The sequence below is a fragment of the Nicotiana tomentosiformis genome, chromosome 7 (assembly GCF_000390325.3).
Source record: "Nicotiana tomentosiformis chromosome 7, ASM39032v3, whole genome shotgun sequence".
NCBI classification, from domain to species: domain Eukaryota; kingdom Viridiplantae; phylum Streptophyta; class Magnoliopsida; order Solanales; family Solanaceae; genus Nicotiana; species Nicotiana tomentosiformis.
This window is the reverse complement of record NC_090818.1, coordinates 20,557,042-20,574,373: the sequence shown is the minus strand read 5'-3', so window position 1 is coordinate 20,574,373 and position 17,332 is coordinate 20,557,042. Positions and strand designations below refer to the sequence as shown.

The 17,332-nt window shown below is 32.8% G+C and overlaps 2 protein-coding genes across 2 annotated transcripts; both read left to right on the top strand.

Annotated features, from left to right (window-relative positions):
* The first annotated feature begins 3,537 nt into the window (after positions 1 to 3,537).
* On the top strand, positions 3,538 to 7,418 carry LOC104092367 (uncharacterized). Its single transcript, XM_070180007.1, has 7 exons — positions 3,538 to 3,646; positions 4,396 to 4,643; positions 4,770 to 4,973; positions 5,431 to 5,523; positions 6,325 to 6,433; positions 6,514 to 6,883; positions 6,967 to 7,418. Exons 1-6 carry the CDS (start codon positions 3,538 to 3,540, stop codon positions 6,777 to 6,779), a joined length of 1,029 nt encoding a protein of 342 aa, XP_070036108.1. The 3' UTR covers positions 6,780 to 6,883; positions 6,967 to 7,418.
* Positions 7,419 to 8,414: 996 nt separating this feature from the next.
* Positions 8,415 to 15,429, top strand: LOC104092363 (transcription factor MYB41). Its single transcript, XM_009597955.4, has 4 exons — positions 8,415 to 8,467; positions 13,686 to 14,056; positions 14,170 to 14,299; positions 14,421 to 15,429. Exons 2-4 carry the CDS (start codon positions 13,924 to 13,926, stop codon positions 15,163 to 15,165), a joined length of 1,008 nt encoding a protein of 335 aa, XP_009596250.1. The 5' UTR covers positions 8,415 to 8,467; positions 13,686 to 13,923; the 3' UTR covers positions 15,166 to 15,429.
* The last annotated feature ends 1,903 nt before the right edge of the window (positions 15,430 to 17,332 follow it).

Below are 17,332 nucleotides of genomic sequence, written 5' to 3'. Positions count from 1 at the left end.
CGAGGAAAATTCCGCATCTGCGATGCCCGCAGATGCGAAGATTGAGGCACAGGTGCGAGAAGAGCTGGACTTGACAGTCTCCGCAGGTGCGGAGAAATTGTGCGCATCAGCGGCTCCGCAGAAGCGGATTTTTTGCGCGCAGAAGCGAGAGGAAGCGCAGGTGCGGTTGGACATGCGCACCTGCGATCGCGCAGATGCAGCTAGTTATGCGCAGGTGCAGTCACGCCTGGGCAGAAAAGAGAAATCCGAGGATTTGATTTCATTCTTCGTTTTTGGACTTGAGAGCTCGGAATTTGGCGATTTTTCGAGGATTTTTCAGAGGAAACTTTGGAGTAATGATTCCTAACTCGTTTTTGGTTGTATTTCATTAATCTATAGTTATTTTCTCCATTTAGTTTCGGATTTTTGGGGTTGAAAATTGGAAAAAATTGGAAGAACTTCTTCTATGAAGATTTAGAGTTTTGAAAGGGGATTTGAGTCATTCTTATATGACTGGACTCGTGAGTGAATGAGTGTTCATATTTTGTAATTTTTACCCGATTCCGAGACATGGGCCCAGGTCGACCTTTTAGGGCGAATTTTGAAATTTTTATTAAATATTGATTTCATTGATTAGATAAGTCTATTATTGTTGTATTCATGTTATGCAATTGTGTTTGGCTAGAATTGGGCCATTCGGAGTCGGATAATTGAGGAAAGGGCATTCTTACGGATTGTTTGAGCTTGGTTCGAGGTAAGTATCCTGCCTAACCTTGTGTGGGAGAATTTTTCCTTAAGATTTGAGTCTTCTATGTTGATTGTAGTCCATGCACGCGAGGTGACAAGTGCGTGCTCGGACTTATTTATGAAAAGTTGGCCTTTTAGGATTCTTAGGTCCTTATATTCACTAAGTATGAAGTTGTTCTTGATATGATTAAATTCCTATTTACTAGTTTCGCCTCTACATACTTTAATTAAAATTAATTGCTTTCAGGATTCACTCTTATTGCCTATTTGACTCTTATTTGACTTAACTAAAGATTTTACCTCCTATATTGTCATGCTATCTTTTCATAACTGCTTATCTTTATTTGAAATTATTATTGTATCATATTATAATTTGTTCAGTCTTAATTGAGGTTATGATTATCTTTTCGCTGCTTATGCTTAATTTAATTGTTGAAAAATCCTTAGTAATTTCTCAACCTTAAAAGAAGTTTTAGCTATCATATTTCTTAGTCGACTTGTTTTATTTGGAATTATTTGGCTCGTATTAGTTTCCCTGTTGTTGAAATGTATATTGTGGGATCGTTGATACACATTAGTTTTCCCTTTGTTGAGTTGTTCTCTTTACGCCTATCATTCTTTACTGTGGTTGTTCTTTGTGATTTGGTCCCATATTTTTCCTGTGATTTAAAAGTTCTTGAGTTGATTTACTTGTCGTACTTTGTATTATTGCCATTTTTGTTGTTGTATTTGTTGTGGTGATGTATGAGGTTTCTGCCATGCGGTTGTTATTATTGTGATGCACGAGGTTTCTGTCGTGCGGTTGTTGTTATGGAGTTGCACGAGATTTCTTTCATGCTATTGTTACTATTGATATTTGCACATGCGGCGTGACAATGTGGGATATATATATGTGTGGGTTGCGCATGTGGCGAGACAAGGTGGGAACATTATTATGCACGTGTGGCGAGACAAAGCGGGCACTTATGTTACTATTGCACACGTGGCGAGACAAGGTGGGCTGTGTCAGGGATTGATTTGTGATGATTTATGGCCTGGGGGCATTCTTGTTGTTGATATTTGTGTAGTGGTATACGTACCTATGTGAGCTTGATCTTGTGAAAGCTGTGAGAAAATATTCTATGTGTTGTCCGTTCTTCTTCTTCCTTATGCTTATTTGCTAGTATAAACTATGTTAGGACACTTGCACAAGCATACACGTAGTTAAGCACTCTTATCGGATAAGAGGTGTTCTTGATATTGTTGAGCATAGATGCTCACCCTTGTTTACTTGCCTTCTATGTGAGAATGACTCTATTGACACGTGAGTCGTCAGTGTGGTTATGAGAGCACAGGATGCCAAATGTTAGGGTTCAGGTATTGAGACCCGTGAGTTATAAATTGTCCAAGGTTCGGTATCTCGTGGAGTTGTTGACAGAAACCTGAGGTAAAAGCGGTTGTAATTACTGAGTTATTTCTTGTCCTTGCTGTATTCGTGATTCCGGACTTAGGTTCTGTTCCATTCACTTTGTCTGCGTCATTTTCATGATATTCCGCTGATACTTGTTATTTCTTGCTTTAATGCCATTACTGTATTGTGAGCCGTATTGCATAGTCTTTATGTAGACATCATACTTCTGTTATTCATGTACTTATATCTGTTCAGTTTATTAGACCAGTGGGTGTCTTGACTGTTCCTCGTCACTACTCCACCGAGATTAGTCTTGATACTTACTGGGCACCACTGTGGTATGCTCATGCTACTCTTCTGCATATTTTTGTGCAGATCTAGGTACTTGTTTGTTAGCTAGCTGTGTGGACTGTTGCTGTGGATACTCAAGGTAAACCTGCTGCTTCGTTCGCAGGCTTCGGAGTCACCTTCAACCTTTTTGTTTTGCACTGTTTATTCTTATTTCTGAACAGTTGTATTTAGAAGTTTTCTAGCAAATACTCTATAGAGCTTATGACTTGTACTACCGGTTCTGGAAATTTTAAGAGATTCTGTTTAAATAATATTGTTATTTTAATTATTGTTAGGCTTACCTAGTCCCTAAGACTAGGTGTCATCACGATACCCAATTGAAAAAAAATTGGGTCGTGACAATGTCTCTGCTGAAGGGGAAATATTAGGGATTATCAGAGTAGGCATCTATTTTGTATATATATATATATATATATATATATATATATATATATATATATATATATATATATATATATATATATATATATATATATATATATATATATATATAGACTTTTTCTGTCTGGTTTTGAGGGAAGAGTGGATGATTGTGGAAATATGGTATTAAAGCTTCTGTTTGAGTCAAATCATGCTTCTTGGTAGCCTTTAGGAATTTATTTGATCGGATAATGGCACTTTAAATTTAGATGAACTGAACCAAAGTATTTTAAGGTGAACATTATGTAGGGTAATTTATATTTTTGTTGAAACCAGTAAATATTTCTTCACTAGGCTCAATCTTTGTTAGACACACAGCTTCTTTTAACTTTGTTGCATGTATAAGTTTTTGAAAACATAGTTTATGTGCCTTCAAATTTAAAAATTTCCTGCATAAATAGATATTTGGTATGTTATACTAATTACTTAAGTCGGCTAATGATGCTTCAATAGTTCAATAAATATTAGGAGAAGAAGACAGTAAACTCTTATTAGGAAATGATGGGTATCACGCTCTCCAGATTGATGATTTATGTTCTTTTTGAATTTTTATTTAGTTATTTCTAACTTTTGGTTTGTTAAACTAATAGATTTTACATCTAATGAATATACTAAAATTATATAGTATGTTTGGTAGAATTCTACATTCAATGGCACCAGGCGGACGTGTCTCTAGACAAACCACAATTACTGGTGCTTCTACTCAAGCAAGTCGATCATCTGATCTATCAAATAGTAATAATACTATTCCTAATACATGTAATACGTACATTTTATTATATTGACTAGGAGTGTATCTATTAGTTATTGTTTGTTCTCCTTTTTTCTGATGCTTATTGCTCATTGTTGTTAGAATACTCCTATTTTTTTGTTGTTTACTCTTATGGATCCTTTTTTTTGGCTTGTTCAGTGCATTCCATATTATTTTTCTATATGTATCAAGTATATCCTGCACTTTCTTATTCAGACTTTTGGTAGTATTATTTTTACTGAAACCTTTGCTGTAAAATTGAAGTAATTTCTTATGGTTGGGTCAATTCCATTGCAATTCGAAGGTATATTGGGGATTTTTATTTCTGTGAAAGTCATTATCTGATAAATTACATTGCACCCATTCTTTCTTATTGGTTTTAGTAGATACTAAGGGTAGCCAAGAATTTCACACCTACTGCAATATTATTCTTGAGTTTATCTTTATAAAACAAACATATTGTCTTTAAAAGAGGGGATATAAATAAAGTTTCTGATTGTCGCCCGATAAGAAGTTGCAACAAATTCTTACTTTTCTTGACTGGAAAGAAATAGCTATCTTTATATTCCAGTATCTAGGATTCTTTTGTGTTCAAGTTGGAACCAAATATATTAACATTTGAAACATTCATTTGTGTTAAACTTATAACAATAGAGTTTTAATTTGTAGCATAGCAATTAATTACTAATATATATACATGATTACCATTTCTGAATTTTAGCAAGTATTTTGAACTGACTTTTACTTTTAAAATCAGATGATTCAACTAGAATCAGGAAAGGTCGTGGAAGGACAATGGGAAAAGGTCTTGAGAAAATGGAGAAGTCTATAGGAAGAAAGATGGTTATAGACATCCCAGTTGGTAAAGGAAGGCCAGTTGAGGCAATTTCATCAGCAAAGCTATCAAATGAGTTAGGAATTATTTCTCGCAACTTTCTTTTGCTTCCAAATAAGTGGAAGGAACTCACAAGAGAGGATAAGGATGCAGCATTAATTAGATTCCATGTAAGGATTCTATATTTTGGTACATTTTATTACATTGTAAATATGTTAGTTTTCAATCTTTTACAAGCAAAGGGAATTTTGATTGTTTTGTGAGTGTCTTCAAAACTTCTCATTTTGCTGGAGAAGTTTGAAATTAACTTGGACGAGCATTACACCAAAGATAGCTGTGAGGATATTCTGAAAAATAGAAGCCGACAATGGTGCTACAAATTAAAAAATCTAATTGAATGTGCAAGCTCCGAGGAAGAGGCTCGTAAAATTGAAGTGCCAGAGTTGATCCCAGAAAATTGGAATAGGCAATGTGATATGTGGGCGTATCCAGAGCATAAGGTAATTTATATTCATATTTGTCTCGTCGTAATTTTTTCTGGCAAACAACATTCACAATTTCTCAAAGAAAATTATAATTTAAGTAATTAAGTATACGAACGAACAAAATGTATAGAAGATATTTTCAATAACATGTTTTGCTCTACTTTGTAGCTGCAACATTCAGTCATGGATGATATGGCTTACATTGATATGAGTAGACCCTTCAAAAATCTGTATTTACGGAAGATACAAATAAGAGTGAGAAAATAAACTAGAAGTAAAAAAGGAGAAAAAAGGATCCTTTAAATGCCTCTGTAAAATGCAACCTTTGAGAATAACTTGATGTGGTTCTTTAGTTTCTGTCCACTCTTTTATGCTAACATCTGAGAACTTATAGTGAGAAATGATAATAAGCTTTAAAATCATATTTGTGTCATTATAATTTTATTTACTTATATTTATATATTCTTTGTAGAGACGATACGAGATAAACAAGGTCAATCGAACAAAGTTGAAATCTAATCATTTCATGGGGTCAAGAGCTTTTGTAGCTGCTCGTGCGGAAATAGTAAGTTATACTATTTCTACTTTTTGTAACTTTTCCAATCCCTTTGATTAGTAGGCGAAGAGTGAAATCTCAAGGGACATTTTTAATATTCAAAATGGTGAAAAAAAAAAAAAAAAAAAGGCCAATGAGTTTGGTATACTTCTAATTCTACTTGCACATACTTTTAAGTATTGTCATTTTTCATTCATAATTCAACTCATAACTTCAATTCTTTGTCTTCTTAAAAGAGAAAGCACTATATAGTTTATGTTTAATATAAAAGTTAGTATTGTTATTTGTCTCCTTTCTATCATTTTTCCTACTGATTTTTTTTCATTTGTTCTTCAAATATATACGTGTTAAATAGATGAATAGATGAGTGTTAGTCAGTGGTGTTTAATTAACTTTTAGTACCTCATGAAGATATAAATTTGTATAGCCTTAATAAAACTTCATGGAGGGTATAATTGTAAGTTTTCCCTGCTTGTGAAAGCTTATAAAATTACAAGTCACATACATATACTTTTATATCTCTGTTTAAGGGAACAAGAGTCTTTTTCAACTTTTGATTAAGCATAACGCTATATCTCTACTAACTTACATCTGACTTCAATTAACTCATAAAACTAGTTTTCAATTTTCCATTATACAATGGATAGCTGCATAATATAAAGAACCACGATCCTATTAGACAATACATTCATTACCTTTTGTTGAACCTGTAATCTAATCATGTTAATGTGGTTGAGGTTCAATCACCCTCCACATTCATTACTAATATGATATTTTAGTAATATTTCATATTATTTTCATATTGTATAGGGTGTAAATGAACATGGAGGAGTAGAGCCAAATAGGATTGAGTTCTACAAAAGTACCCATTACTCGAGTGAAAAAGGATGGTCATCTCCAGAGGCTGAGACTAACTACATAAGTAATATTTTAGTAACATGTCACACGTATTCATTCTATCTCATAATTAATTTAACTGATATAATATGTTTATGTAGAACAAAATGAGAGATTTGAGAGCTCGGTCTGTTTCTGAAGAGAATCCAATGACTATTGATGAAATTGCTGATAATGTACTTGGTACAAGGTCGGGATATATTAAAGGCCTTGGCTATGGTCCAAAGCCTATTACAACTACAACAACAAAAAGGAGGACAGCAGAATTAGAGGACTCTCTTAGGAGGGCAAAAGAGGATGCTGCTACCGCCCAACATGGTTTACAAGAATATTTGAATGCAACTGAAATTGAGGTAGCAAATCAGTAGATACAGATACAAACATTAACTTCTGAGTTGGGTACTGTACGGGCACGCCAAGAGGAGATATTAAACCAAATGCAGCGTCATTTTATTGGCTCATCACCATCAAGGTTAGAAGTACCACATCTTTAAATGATAAATTCAATTATAATTCTTTTAGCATCTAAGTTCGAATGCTTTTTTTATGATACAGCGAAGATTAAGCTCCACCAGATTATCAACTTTTGGTACACTAAACTTCACACTATTTATTCTTTTTCTCATTTTTATTTTTTTGTATCACAATTCAGTTATTTGTTTCACCAATTAAACTCTACATTTAACAAGAAGTCGTAGTTTATACCAATTATATTTTATTTATACCATGATACCATAAAGTATTAAATTAAATCTTAATTTTTTCTCTATCTTTTATACAGGTATATGAAGGTAAATATTGGATCAAGACTAATTGCAAGTGAAGTGTCATTGCATTCCTCCACTTCTCAGTTTTAGTTTAGGAGTAATATTTAGTATATCTCAATTCTCAGTTAGACTTTTATGTTGGACATATTTACTTTAATTATGTTTCTTTTAATTTAAGGAGCTTTTATCTTTATATGGTTTTAATATTAGTTGTATGATCAATGGTGAATATTTTTGTTATTACCTTTGATTGTTTTTATTTTTCTGTTATTATGTTATTTCAAATTTGTATAACGCCAATCTAAAACAAATACGAATATAAACGTCATCAAACATTTGTTATTAGTGACAAAAAAGTTCACTTTTGTATAATTTTTAGGAATATCGCATTTACGTCACGAAACAAATTAAGTTCGTCATAAATTCACTATATCTAGTGACAAAAATAATATATGTCCCAAAATCATCTTTTTATTGACTACGAATCAACTTTGTATTTTTCAACAATTTTAATTGTCACTAATCATGATAATTATAGTGACAACTTTGTTTTGTCGATAAAAATATTTTTTTTAGTGACGAGATGATAGTTTTAACTACAAAATTATAATTATATTTAGGGACAAAATATTTTTTTGTAGATAAAAGGTAGTCTTTAGTGACAAAATTACGGTTTTTCAACTACGAAACACACATAGCTTTAGAGACATTTGACGTCGTCACCAATTAAATTAAATATTTAGCGACGAGGCAGTTTCGTTGATACTAATGCATTTTTTAGTGACGAAATCATACTATTAAGTATGATTTTTTTGTACTTTTTATGACAAATAAATCCGTCATAATATTACATATTTGGGGATGAAAAAAGATTCCGTCTTTAATATATTATCATTTGGCGACGAAACACAAAGTTGCCTTTGTATATTATTAGTGACGGTGTTTTAGAGACGAAATATTGATAAAAAAATTTCGTCACAAAAAATTTTTAGTGACGAAAAGTGAATTATAGGTGATAAAATAATTCATCACTGATAATCAAATTTATTGTAGTGATAACCCGAGATGTTCGAAATTTCGCATTAAACACGTATGAGATATGTTTGTTATGCTTGTAACAGGCAGGAAGAATTCGCAGAACGGTTACAATTTGCTTAACCTATAAATATCCCTTTTTCCCATCGTTGTAATACATTCTGATTCACATACACGATTACTACACATAAATTCTAGCAAGTTTTATGCTTACTTTTACTATTCTTTGGTCATCAATCAACCCAGGACACTGAGTAAGAATCTCTCTCTTTCTTAATTTATTTCGTTAACTTGTTTAGTTTATCAACTTTATTACGTTATTTTGCTTATAATCGTGTCAACAAAGGTTCAGTTACCTTGGTTTAATGAGATTATTTATGGCTTAATTTCATAAATTTAATTGCTTAGTCTAATAATTTGATTTAGATTTTAGGTTAACATAGCTCCACACCAGGACATATATCCTTCTGGGTTGAGCTCTCCAGTACTACATATATAACTTGTGTATTCTGAAATTGGTAACTTTCGTACAGTGGTGGCATACAGTTTATACACACTGAACATGACAAATTAAAGTTAAGTTGCCCCTACTTTAATGACCATCTTTATTTCACATAGAGCTTGCCTCAAGTAGAAGCGGATTCAGGATTTCAAAATGATGGGTGCACTATTGTGAAAAGGTGAATTTAGAATTTATATTTGACTGGTTTAACTTTAGTTTTTTACCATGACCTATTACACTTTTAAAATTATAGGTTCAAATTATATTCTTTTTGAAATTCTAAAAATTTTCACTTATATATATATACTCCGTACAGAAAACAAGACCGCTCAGAGTGAGATTTGAACTGTCAATTTCACATGTAGAGGTGTACCCAATAATAATTGTACCATAATCGTCTTTAGCATGAGTTCATGCACATATATTTAAGCAATTTTGAAGAAATATAATATTATTATACATGATTTAGGGAGAGGAATATAGGTTCACGTGAACTCATACCCCTCTACTTCAATACGCCTCTGCTGCTCAAGGTACAAGTCGTTTACAGCTAAGCTACAAAGTCGTTAAAGCGAAGCTACAAAGGATGTGATTAGAAATACAAAACTATTCAATATTTCCGACACACTCTTTGTCCCTTCGCTGGTTGTCTTTCTTTCCCTTTTATCTATGTTTTAGTGTCCTATTATTGATTAATCCTTTCCCACAGAGAACATAAGTTTCTTTATTTGAATCAATTACAAAATATTTGCTGGTCCCAGCCCCAACAGTTCCCCCCCCCCCCCCCCCCCAAAAAAAAAACGAAGAAAAGAGTGGGGTCCACGGATTGCTACAGAAACATCTGGATATGTTGACCGAATGACATGCATGCTCCTTCCTGTGATGTCACTTTGCAACTATACACGAGTCTGCACGAAGCTTAACCACGTACAAGAAATTTCAACACCTTATGAGCTCAACAAATTACTACTACTAATTTTCTCCAATTTATAATCTTAAATACATCATCAGCCACCTTTTTGTAAAATAATTTTATCCTAAACATGAAATATATATTTGATTTGTGTGTCATAACGAGTTGCATGGATATAATACATATGGCAATTAAACAAATATGCATGATCACACTAACTTAAGCAGCGTCCACATGCTTTTGATTTCGTATCAGTTTCACACTCTATATTGAACAATATTAACTCGTACAAATTAAATAATTGGTGTTGGAGATAATGAAGAAAAAAAGAAGCATTATATAATTCAAAGTTTGTTGAGGGCCATTGAACACCTCTCAACAATAAATAACGACATTCACATAACAACAAATTGTTATTTTCCGTTTGTGGACGGGGGAAGGGGGTGAAGAGGTCAACTCTAATGACGTGGTAGCTATTTAGGGCAAGTTCCCCATAAGCAAGCCCTAAATTTGTGACAAGTCAGTACTGGAGGAGATATATTTTTTGTGTTAATTAGTAAATCCAAGAATTTTTGCCATGCTAATAAAGCTATTTTTTCTAATGGTGACGAATTACAAGATGATTTTTACTCTTAAACAAAGATTAGCGAACATGCGACGGCTTAGCTAGAACAAAGTACGGAGTTTTTCTTTGAAACTTTGCCTTTTTTAATATATAATAGTCAAATTAATAGAGACAGGTGGCAAGTTTCGATCGAGATAATCTCCATTATCTTGTTAATTAGTACTGTGGTTTTCTCAAGGATTTCATGATTAATATTATTTTAGCAGTTGATGAGATTGAGTTGTCCCATAGACACCAAACAGGGAACAAAAGATGAAGATTATCATCTCATTAGAATATTAATTTGCCAGTAATACGTACTAATGCTATTTCCTCTTTCTGCTCCCTACGCATACGTAATATTTCAAAAATTACAGCTAAATATTGTACTAGTAAGTTGGAGATAAAATTACGCAGTGTTTCTTCTAGAACAAAGTAGTATAATAAATGAAGTGGAAAAAGAGGTAGACAAGGCAATTAAGCAATCCTAAAATGTTTTCTGACTTTGGATTTGCTGAAATGCTTGTATTACTAGGAGAAGGAAGTATTTGACGAATTTGTTTCGTTAGCTAAAAGTTTGATGAATCAAATACCAGAAACTCAGCGACTTTGAATTTTAGGCTGCTTTAGGAGAGGTTTTAGAGTGAGCCCCAAAGCATTACCTGCTGGACTGCTACAGTGGAAAAAAGACCATATTTTCTTGCCTTCTGGTTCTATTGTATATAAGTATTAATTAGAAGGGGTATCTTTCAGCCGAAATTAATGCTACACAAGACAAGCTAACACTTTTCAGCCGAAATAACTTCGGCCTTTTCATTTATTTCTTTTGACGAAGCAACTCGATGGGGACTTGGACAGTGGCGGACCCAGAATTTTGTGCAAGCGGGTTCAATCTCAGAAATACATAACTTTAGTCATAAAATAATAGTTGTCAAGTCGGTTCAAATAAAATATTTATACAAAATTTACGCAACTTTAATCTTAATTTATACATATACACAATATTATTTTTTATGAAGTGAGTTCAGTTGAACTCGCTTGCCACCACGTGCGTCCGCCACTGGCCTTGGAGCAATAGTAAAATTATTTTCGTGTGACTTATAAATCATGGGTTCGAGCGTTGGAAGTAGCCAATAATGCTTGCATTAGAGTAAGCTAATTACATCATACCCCTTAGGGTGTGGCCCTTCCGAGAACCTTGTGTGAATATAGGATACTTTGTGTATCGTGCTACTTTTTTCTTTTTGATGAAGCAACCTGAAATTGATCAGCAATTATTACATTTTAACTTCTTGTTCTTTTTTTTTAGTCTTCTTTCTACAGAATAATTTGCAAATCTCCACGAGAAAGGTCAAATTGAAAATGGCTGATCGCTAAACAAAAATTCAAATTTATAAATGATTAATTAAGTTTATATATGTCTTGTTCTATGTACAATATGTCATTATATATTCCAACAGTCTTCTAATTGTTGTAAGAGAGTCAGAATCAATTTTGAACCGATTTCACTTCACTGGTTTAATTTGTTTATATTTTTCTATCATAGACACCTTTTTTCCTTGTAGTCTTGTTCTTGTTCTTATTTCTTCTTTTGAATTTTCAAACACAACAAGCGCTTATGATAGTTTGTACATTAAAGGTGTATGAATTTTTTTTACTATCCTATCATTAATTTATTAAAACTAGTATCTTTTCTTAAAAAGTCGAATGTATATATTGAAAAGAAAAATGGAAGAATATTAATTTACAAATTTGCACTTCTTAAAATTTGAATTATTGTGAATATGCCAAAGCATTCTACGTAGTACATGGTCGATGTTGTTAAGCAAGTGAGATTTCAAGGTAGAAGTTGGCGTGTAAAACATTGTCAATAACTAAAAATGTCCACGCTGGGGCCATCTGTAATCGGTAGTTGTGATTTGTGAGGCTGCTGCTTTTTATCTGATTAATAAAATCAGCTTTGGTACAGTGAGGGGTCAGACCATATAAGGATCCTTCTTGACTTGCTAAAATGCTACTATATCATTTAACATAAATCAAAATTGACACTTGTCCCTAAGCTACGTGTATGGTCTTGAATTGGGCTGACCTAATGACAAGGTCCTCAAACTAGACATCTCTAACTTAGCGTCTATTACATAAACACACGTTTTTTTAAGAAAAAAGTTATGTAAAAACAAACATTTCCTCATAAAGTTTTTTTTTTCCTGATTAAAAATGACCTTGGGGAAAAAATGGTTCTTGTGAAAATCGTGCCCCCTAGCTTGTTGTATTACATTTTCTAGATCTGTACCGTCCTTTGCAGTATTATAGTTGACCTTTATGCTTGCAAAATACTTGTTCAATCCTTCTACTCAGGAAACTTGTGAGCTGAGTTTTCTCCATTTTGGACATCTAATTGCAAAATGAAATTTTTAAGAAGAGAAAAAAAAAACAAATATAGCTTTCTCACTAATGATTAATAAGAAAAGTTTAACAAAAAGGTTAACCCGACATAACCATTATTAGAAGTTCAATTACTGAACTATGTGACAATTTCCTTAAAAAGTTCTTTAGGTATACATATTACAATATATAGAAGCGAGATATTAATTTATTAGTTAATTTAAAGGACATCCTACATTGCACATTCTGACTAATATGCATTATTTACTCCACGATGATCTATCAGAAACAGTATCTCTACCTACACAAGGTAAATGTAAGGTTTACGTATATACAATCCTCTTCATACTTGACTTGTGGGATTACACCTGAGTTTATTGTGTTGTTGTTGTTATTGTCTAATGTACATTATTTTGTTGGACTGTATATCTGTTTTTTAATCATATATCTAGATCCTCAAATAATGTACATTGAGGTATATATATATATATATATATATATATATATATATATATATATATCGCTACTATATTATCTCTAAGCTTATATACTGGCTTCCTCAGGGGATGCATGTCAAAGAATACAATGACTGTAGTATATTTTATTTCACTTAATTAATTATCAAAACTTTGTCTCCGAGATTAAGCTTCTAAAAAGTGACACGAAGAGGACTAACTGAACTCGAGCAGATACGCTGATGATAGCCTACGTAATTTATGAGATTTTATGTGGACTATGCATATCTAAGAATTTGAATTCAAAAGTTATATTTTTGTTACAAAGAAGCAAAAACACTGAAACAAATGAAACCTTGACAATCTTTAATTGGTAGGAGAAACCTAACTACCATACCGACTAATAATTCTCGGTTTGAAGACTTTGATGTAAAGGTCAAAACCACTAATTGGTTGCCACCTGTCCCAATTCACTCATCCAAAAAAATTCACATTTTCTTTTTACAGATAAAGTCCAAATAATTTTACAGTTGACGAAAGAATATACCAATATTTATTTTTCCATATTTTATTTCCCCAAGTAACTTTTGTACATTTCACCCTCAAATGACAGCGGACAAAGAGATTGAGGCATTGACATAAAACGAGGCCGGCGCCAAATACTATTGACTTCAATCTATTTTCTTTGCTATAAATATGGGACATTATCCTATTAAGGTCCTACAAGTTCACTTTTATTCTCAAAAGTTCTTCTTTACTAGAAAACTTGAGTTTCTTTATTCGAACACTTCCAAAATCCAACCTTCTAAATTAATCAGCTTCATAACAACTAGAGAGAGGAAAAAAAAACAATGGGAAGATCACCTTGTTGTGATAAAAATGGACTAAAGAAAGGTCCATGGACAACAGAAGAAGATCATAAACTTATCCAATATATTCAAATTCATGGTCCTGGAAATTGGCGAACCCTTCCTAAGAATGCTGGTATATATTTTATTCATCCCAAATTTTTCTTCAAGTTAGAAAATTTAGTGTTTTGCCATATATTTTATGAATATGGTGCTAGGTTATAAATATTTTTTAAAACAAATTTGCAGGACTTCAAAGGTGTGGAAAGAGTTGTCGTCTTCGTTGGACGAATTATTTAAGGCCTGATATTAAGAGGGGACGTTTCTCATTTGAAGAAGAAGAAACTATTATCCAACTTCACAGTGTTCTTGGCAACAAGTAAGAAACAAGAAACTATAACTATCATTCTTTTCTTTTTTATGATTTTTAGTCATTGCTATTTTTTTTCTTTACTGCAATATACTTAATATTTATATGTTTGTTTTACGTTTGTGCTTAGGTGGTCAGCTATAGCGGCTCGTTTGCCAGGAAGAACAGACAATGAAATCAAGAATTATTGGAATACTCACATAAGAAAAAGGCTTCTAAGGAGTGGTATTGATCCAGTTACTCATAGTCCTCGTCTTGATTTATTAGACTTATCATCCCTTCTAAATTCAACTCAATTTAACCTTTCGAGTTTACTTGGGTTACAAGCACTTATAAACCCTGAGATCTTCAGAATTGCAACTACTCTTTTGGCATCACAAAATGAAAGCCCTGAATTGTTATTACAAAAACTTCAAGAAAATCAATTGTTGAACACTCAACTTCAAAATCTTGAAGGGTCTGAATTATTGCTACAAAAGCTTCAAGAAAATCAATTATTGAATGCCCCAATGCAAAATCAGCTTCAAAATTTCCAACCTAATAATCAATTCCAAAATCAGATTCCAGAAATACCAACTTTCAGTACCCCATCAAATGTTCCTTGTTCATCTTCACAGCCCATGCAATTAGGACACGTGGAATCCTATTTGATGAATGACCAAATGCTACCTCCGCAAAACTATGGTTATTGTGCTTCTGATACTTCTGATAATTCAACTTTCCAATCACTTAACAACAGCAGCAATCAGAATATCAGCTTAGATTCAGTGTTGTCGACGCCTTTGTCTAGCACAGAAGATGAGAAAGAGAGCTACTGCAGTAATTTAATGAAATTCGAAATCCCAGCGAGTTTAAATTTTGATGATTTTATGTAAATACCGATACCGTCCGAAACTTTGTTTCTCTTTTTCGTGATTGTTGTGGTTTTCTTCTCTAGGGACATTTGGATGGAACAGTTGTTACATTTTTTAGTTGGTGATCCATTCAAATTCTATAGTAATTTGTATTGTTAGGTGGATTTTGTTTTGCAGTTTTTTTTATTTATACATACCAGTTGTTTGTTGTCTTATTATCATTCTTTTTTTTCAATGTAACCGGTGGACATAAAGTTTGAGTTTGAGGATTTCCTTTCCCTCTCATCTTGCTTCTCTAAGTATTCTTTATTCGTTCTTTTCCAGTGTTGTCTTTTAAACTATAGAAATCAAAATTATGTACCTAGAAAAAACCAACTCTAGTGATTTTATTATTTTATATGATTTGTTTTTGCTACACGGAAGTACGGCATGTTAATGCGTTTTCTTACTTCCAATTCAATTAGATTTTCTATTCGTAGCTTCGGACTTTAGTTTATTGGTTTGAGTCAGCTGAAGCATAAATAGATCCGTGATATTATGAGTAAATAATCTTCTTTTATGTTAAGAACATACAATTAAACATCTCGAGCCCTGAGTTTACCTAAAGGATTTACTATAGATACTCCATCCATTAGCTTACAGTTTTACACTTTTGCTTAATATTAACTTTGACTTCATATTCATTAATAATGTCTTCTATTATTCATCAGAAAATATAGATAAAAATAAAAAGAAGATAAAACAATATTCAGACGAGAGAAAAGAGAGTTTTCAGCATATTATATTCTTTAATATTTGGAGTCTGCAAAAACTATGTTCTCTTAAGCTTTATGTCAAACAGAACTCCTCCATTATGCAGCAAGTAATTTATCGCTCCTATCTGATTTTGGACAAAGGAGAAAGGAAAAGGAAAAAGAAAAGGAAAAGGAAAAGGAAAAGAAAAGAACAAGTGAAAGAAAGGAAATTAAACCAAAAATATACGAGTGATACTGGGAAGATTTGTTTTGAGCCTATAGAATGTCAAACTATAGTTTTCATACCCAGCTCCATTGTCGAGTCAAACATGAAAATGTTTACCAAACACCAAATGTACTACTCCGTACTTATAACTTATTAATTCAGACTTTAGACTAGAGATGGCTGCGTGAAATTCCACTCTGGTAAAAAAACCAAGCGGGTGTTTTTCTCCGTTAAAATAAAACATTTTCAAGATAATTTTCTTCCAAAAGTTAAATCATTATCTGACAACCAAACAATAGGAAATGCTTTCCTTGCAAAATATTTTCCATTAAAAGGGGAAAACAACTTTTTAGGTTATGTTTTTCTCCGTTAGTTTATTTGGAAAAAGTTTCTAAATGGTGGCTAAGCTCCTTCAGGCCATTTCGTGGTCCACAAGTTTAATTCCACATAGATATCTGGTAAACTTACTTAGCATGTGGATTAAGCAAAATTTACGCCGGCTGGGGGGCGGGGGGAGGCCAGATACGACATAACAATGATTTAAGGTTACTGTTTGGAAAATTGAGGTCCGCCTATAAAATAGTTGAGAGGGCAAAATCTGTCGTTAATCTATCTTTCGATCATTTGGAGCATGTATAAATGCAGTGCTTAAATATATTTACTATAATGCAATCCTTCCTATAACTGAATCCTACATCATTCCTTTTACAAGGATAATTGTTACAACTAACATTATTTTGGTTATTTCGTTGCTCATGTCCCTCATTTGCCCTAATATTGAGGGAAGTCATGTCACTAACCATTGACAAGATGTAGTTATTTTCTCGTGTTTCATGTGTCCGCTATTTCTATTAATGATTTGTTTCTGGAACGTCCCTAAAAGTTGTGACACGTAAAATCATTCGGCAAATTACTCATTTGCTTGAGTCAAGAAAACAGAAAATAGCTAGAAACTACATTTTAATTTGTGTGTATGCTTGTCGAGTAGTTGAGGGTCTTTTGAAAATAACCTCTCTAACTTCATTGGGTAGGGAATATACTGGGTCTGTTGTTGTTATTGTTCTCGAGGAGCCCCTTGTAGCTTAAGTAAAGAAACGGTACACTCCTAAATTAATTAGAACCAAAATTCAAATATATTTTTTTAGAGTTTGAATACCCTAAAAAGTGCAATTTTGTCTCGGCATACACTTTTTCTGATGAGAAGCATGTGATGGAGAAGAAAACGAGT

Coding starts and splice junctions, on each gene's coding strand:
- LOC104092363 (XM_009597955.4), top strand. CDS start 13,924: ATGGGAAGATCACCTTGTTGTGATAAAAATGGACTAAAGAAAGGTCCA. Junction 14,057..14,169: donor AACCCTTCCTAAGAATGCTG/GTATATATTTTA, acceptor ACAAATTTGCAG/GACTTCAAAGGTGTGGAAAG. Junction 14,300..14,420: donor CACAGTGTTCTTGGCAACAA/GTAAGAAACAAG, acceptor GTTTGTGCTTAG/GTGGTCAGCTATAGCGGCTC.
- LOC104092367 (XM_070180007.1), top strand. CDS start 3,538: ATGGCACCAGGCGGACGTGTCTCTAGACAAACCACAATTACTGGTGCT. Junction 3,647..4,395: donor TAATACTATTCCTAATACAT/GTAATACGTACA, acceptor TTTTAAAATCAG/ATGATTCAACTAGAATCAGG. Junction 5,524..6,324: donor TAGCTGCTCGTGCGGAAATA/GTAAGTTATACT, acceptor CATATTGTATAG/GGTGTAAATGAACATGGAGG.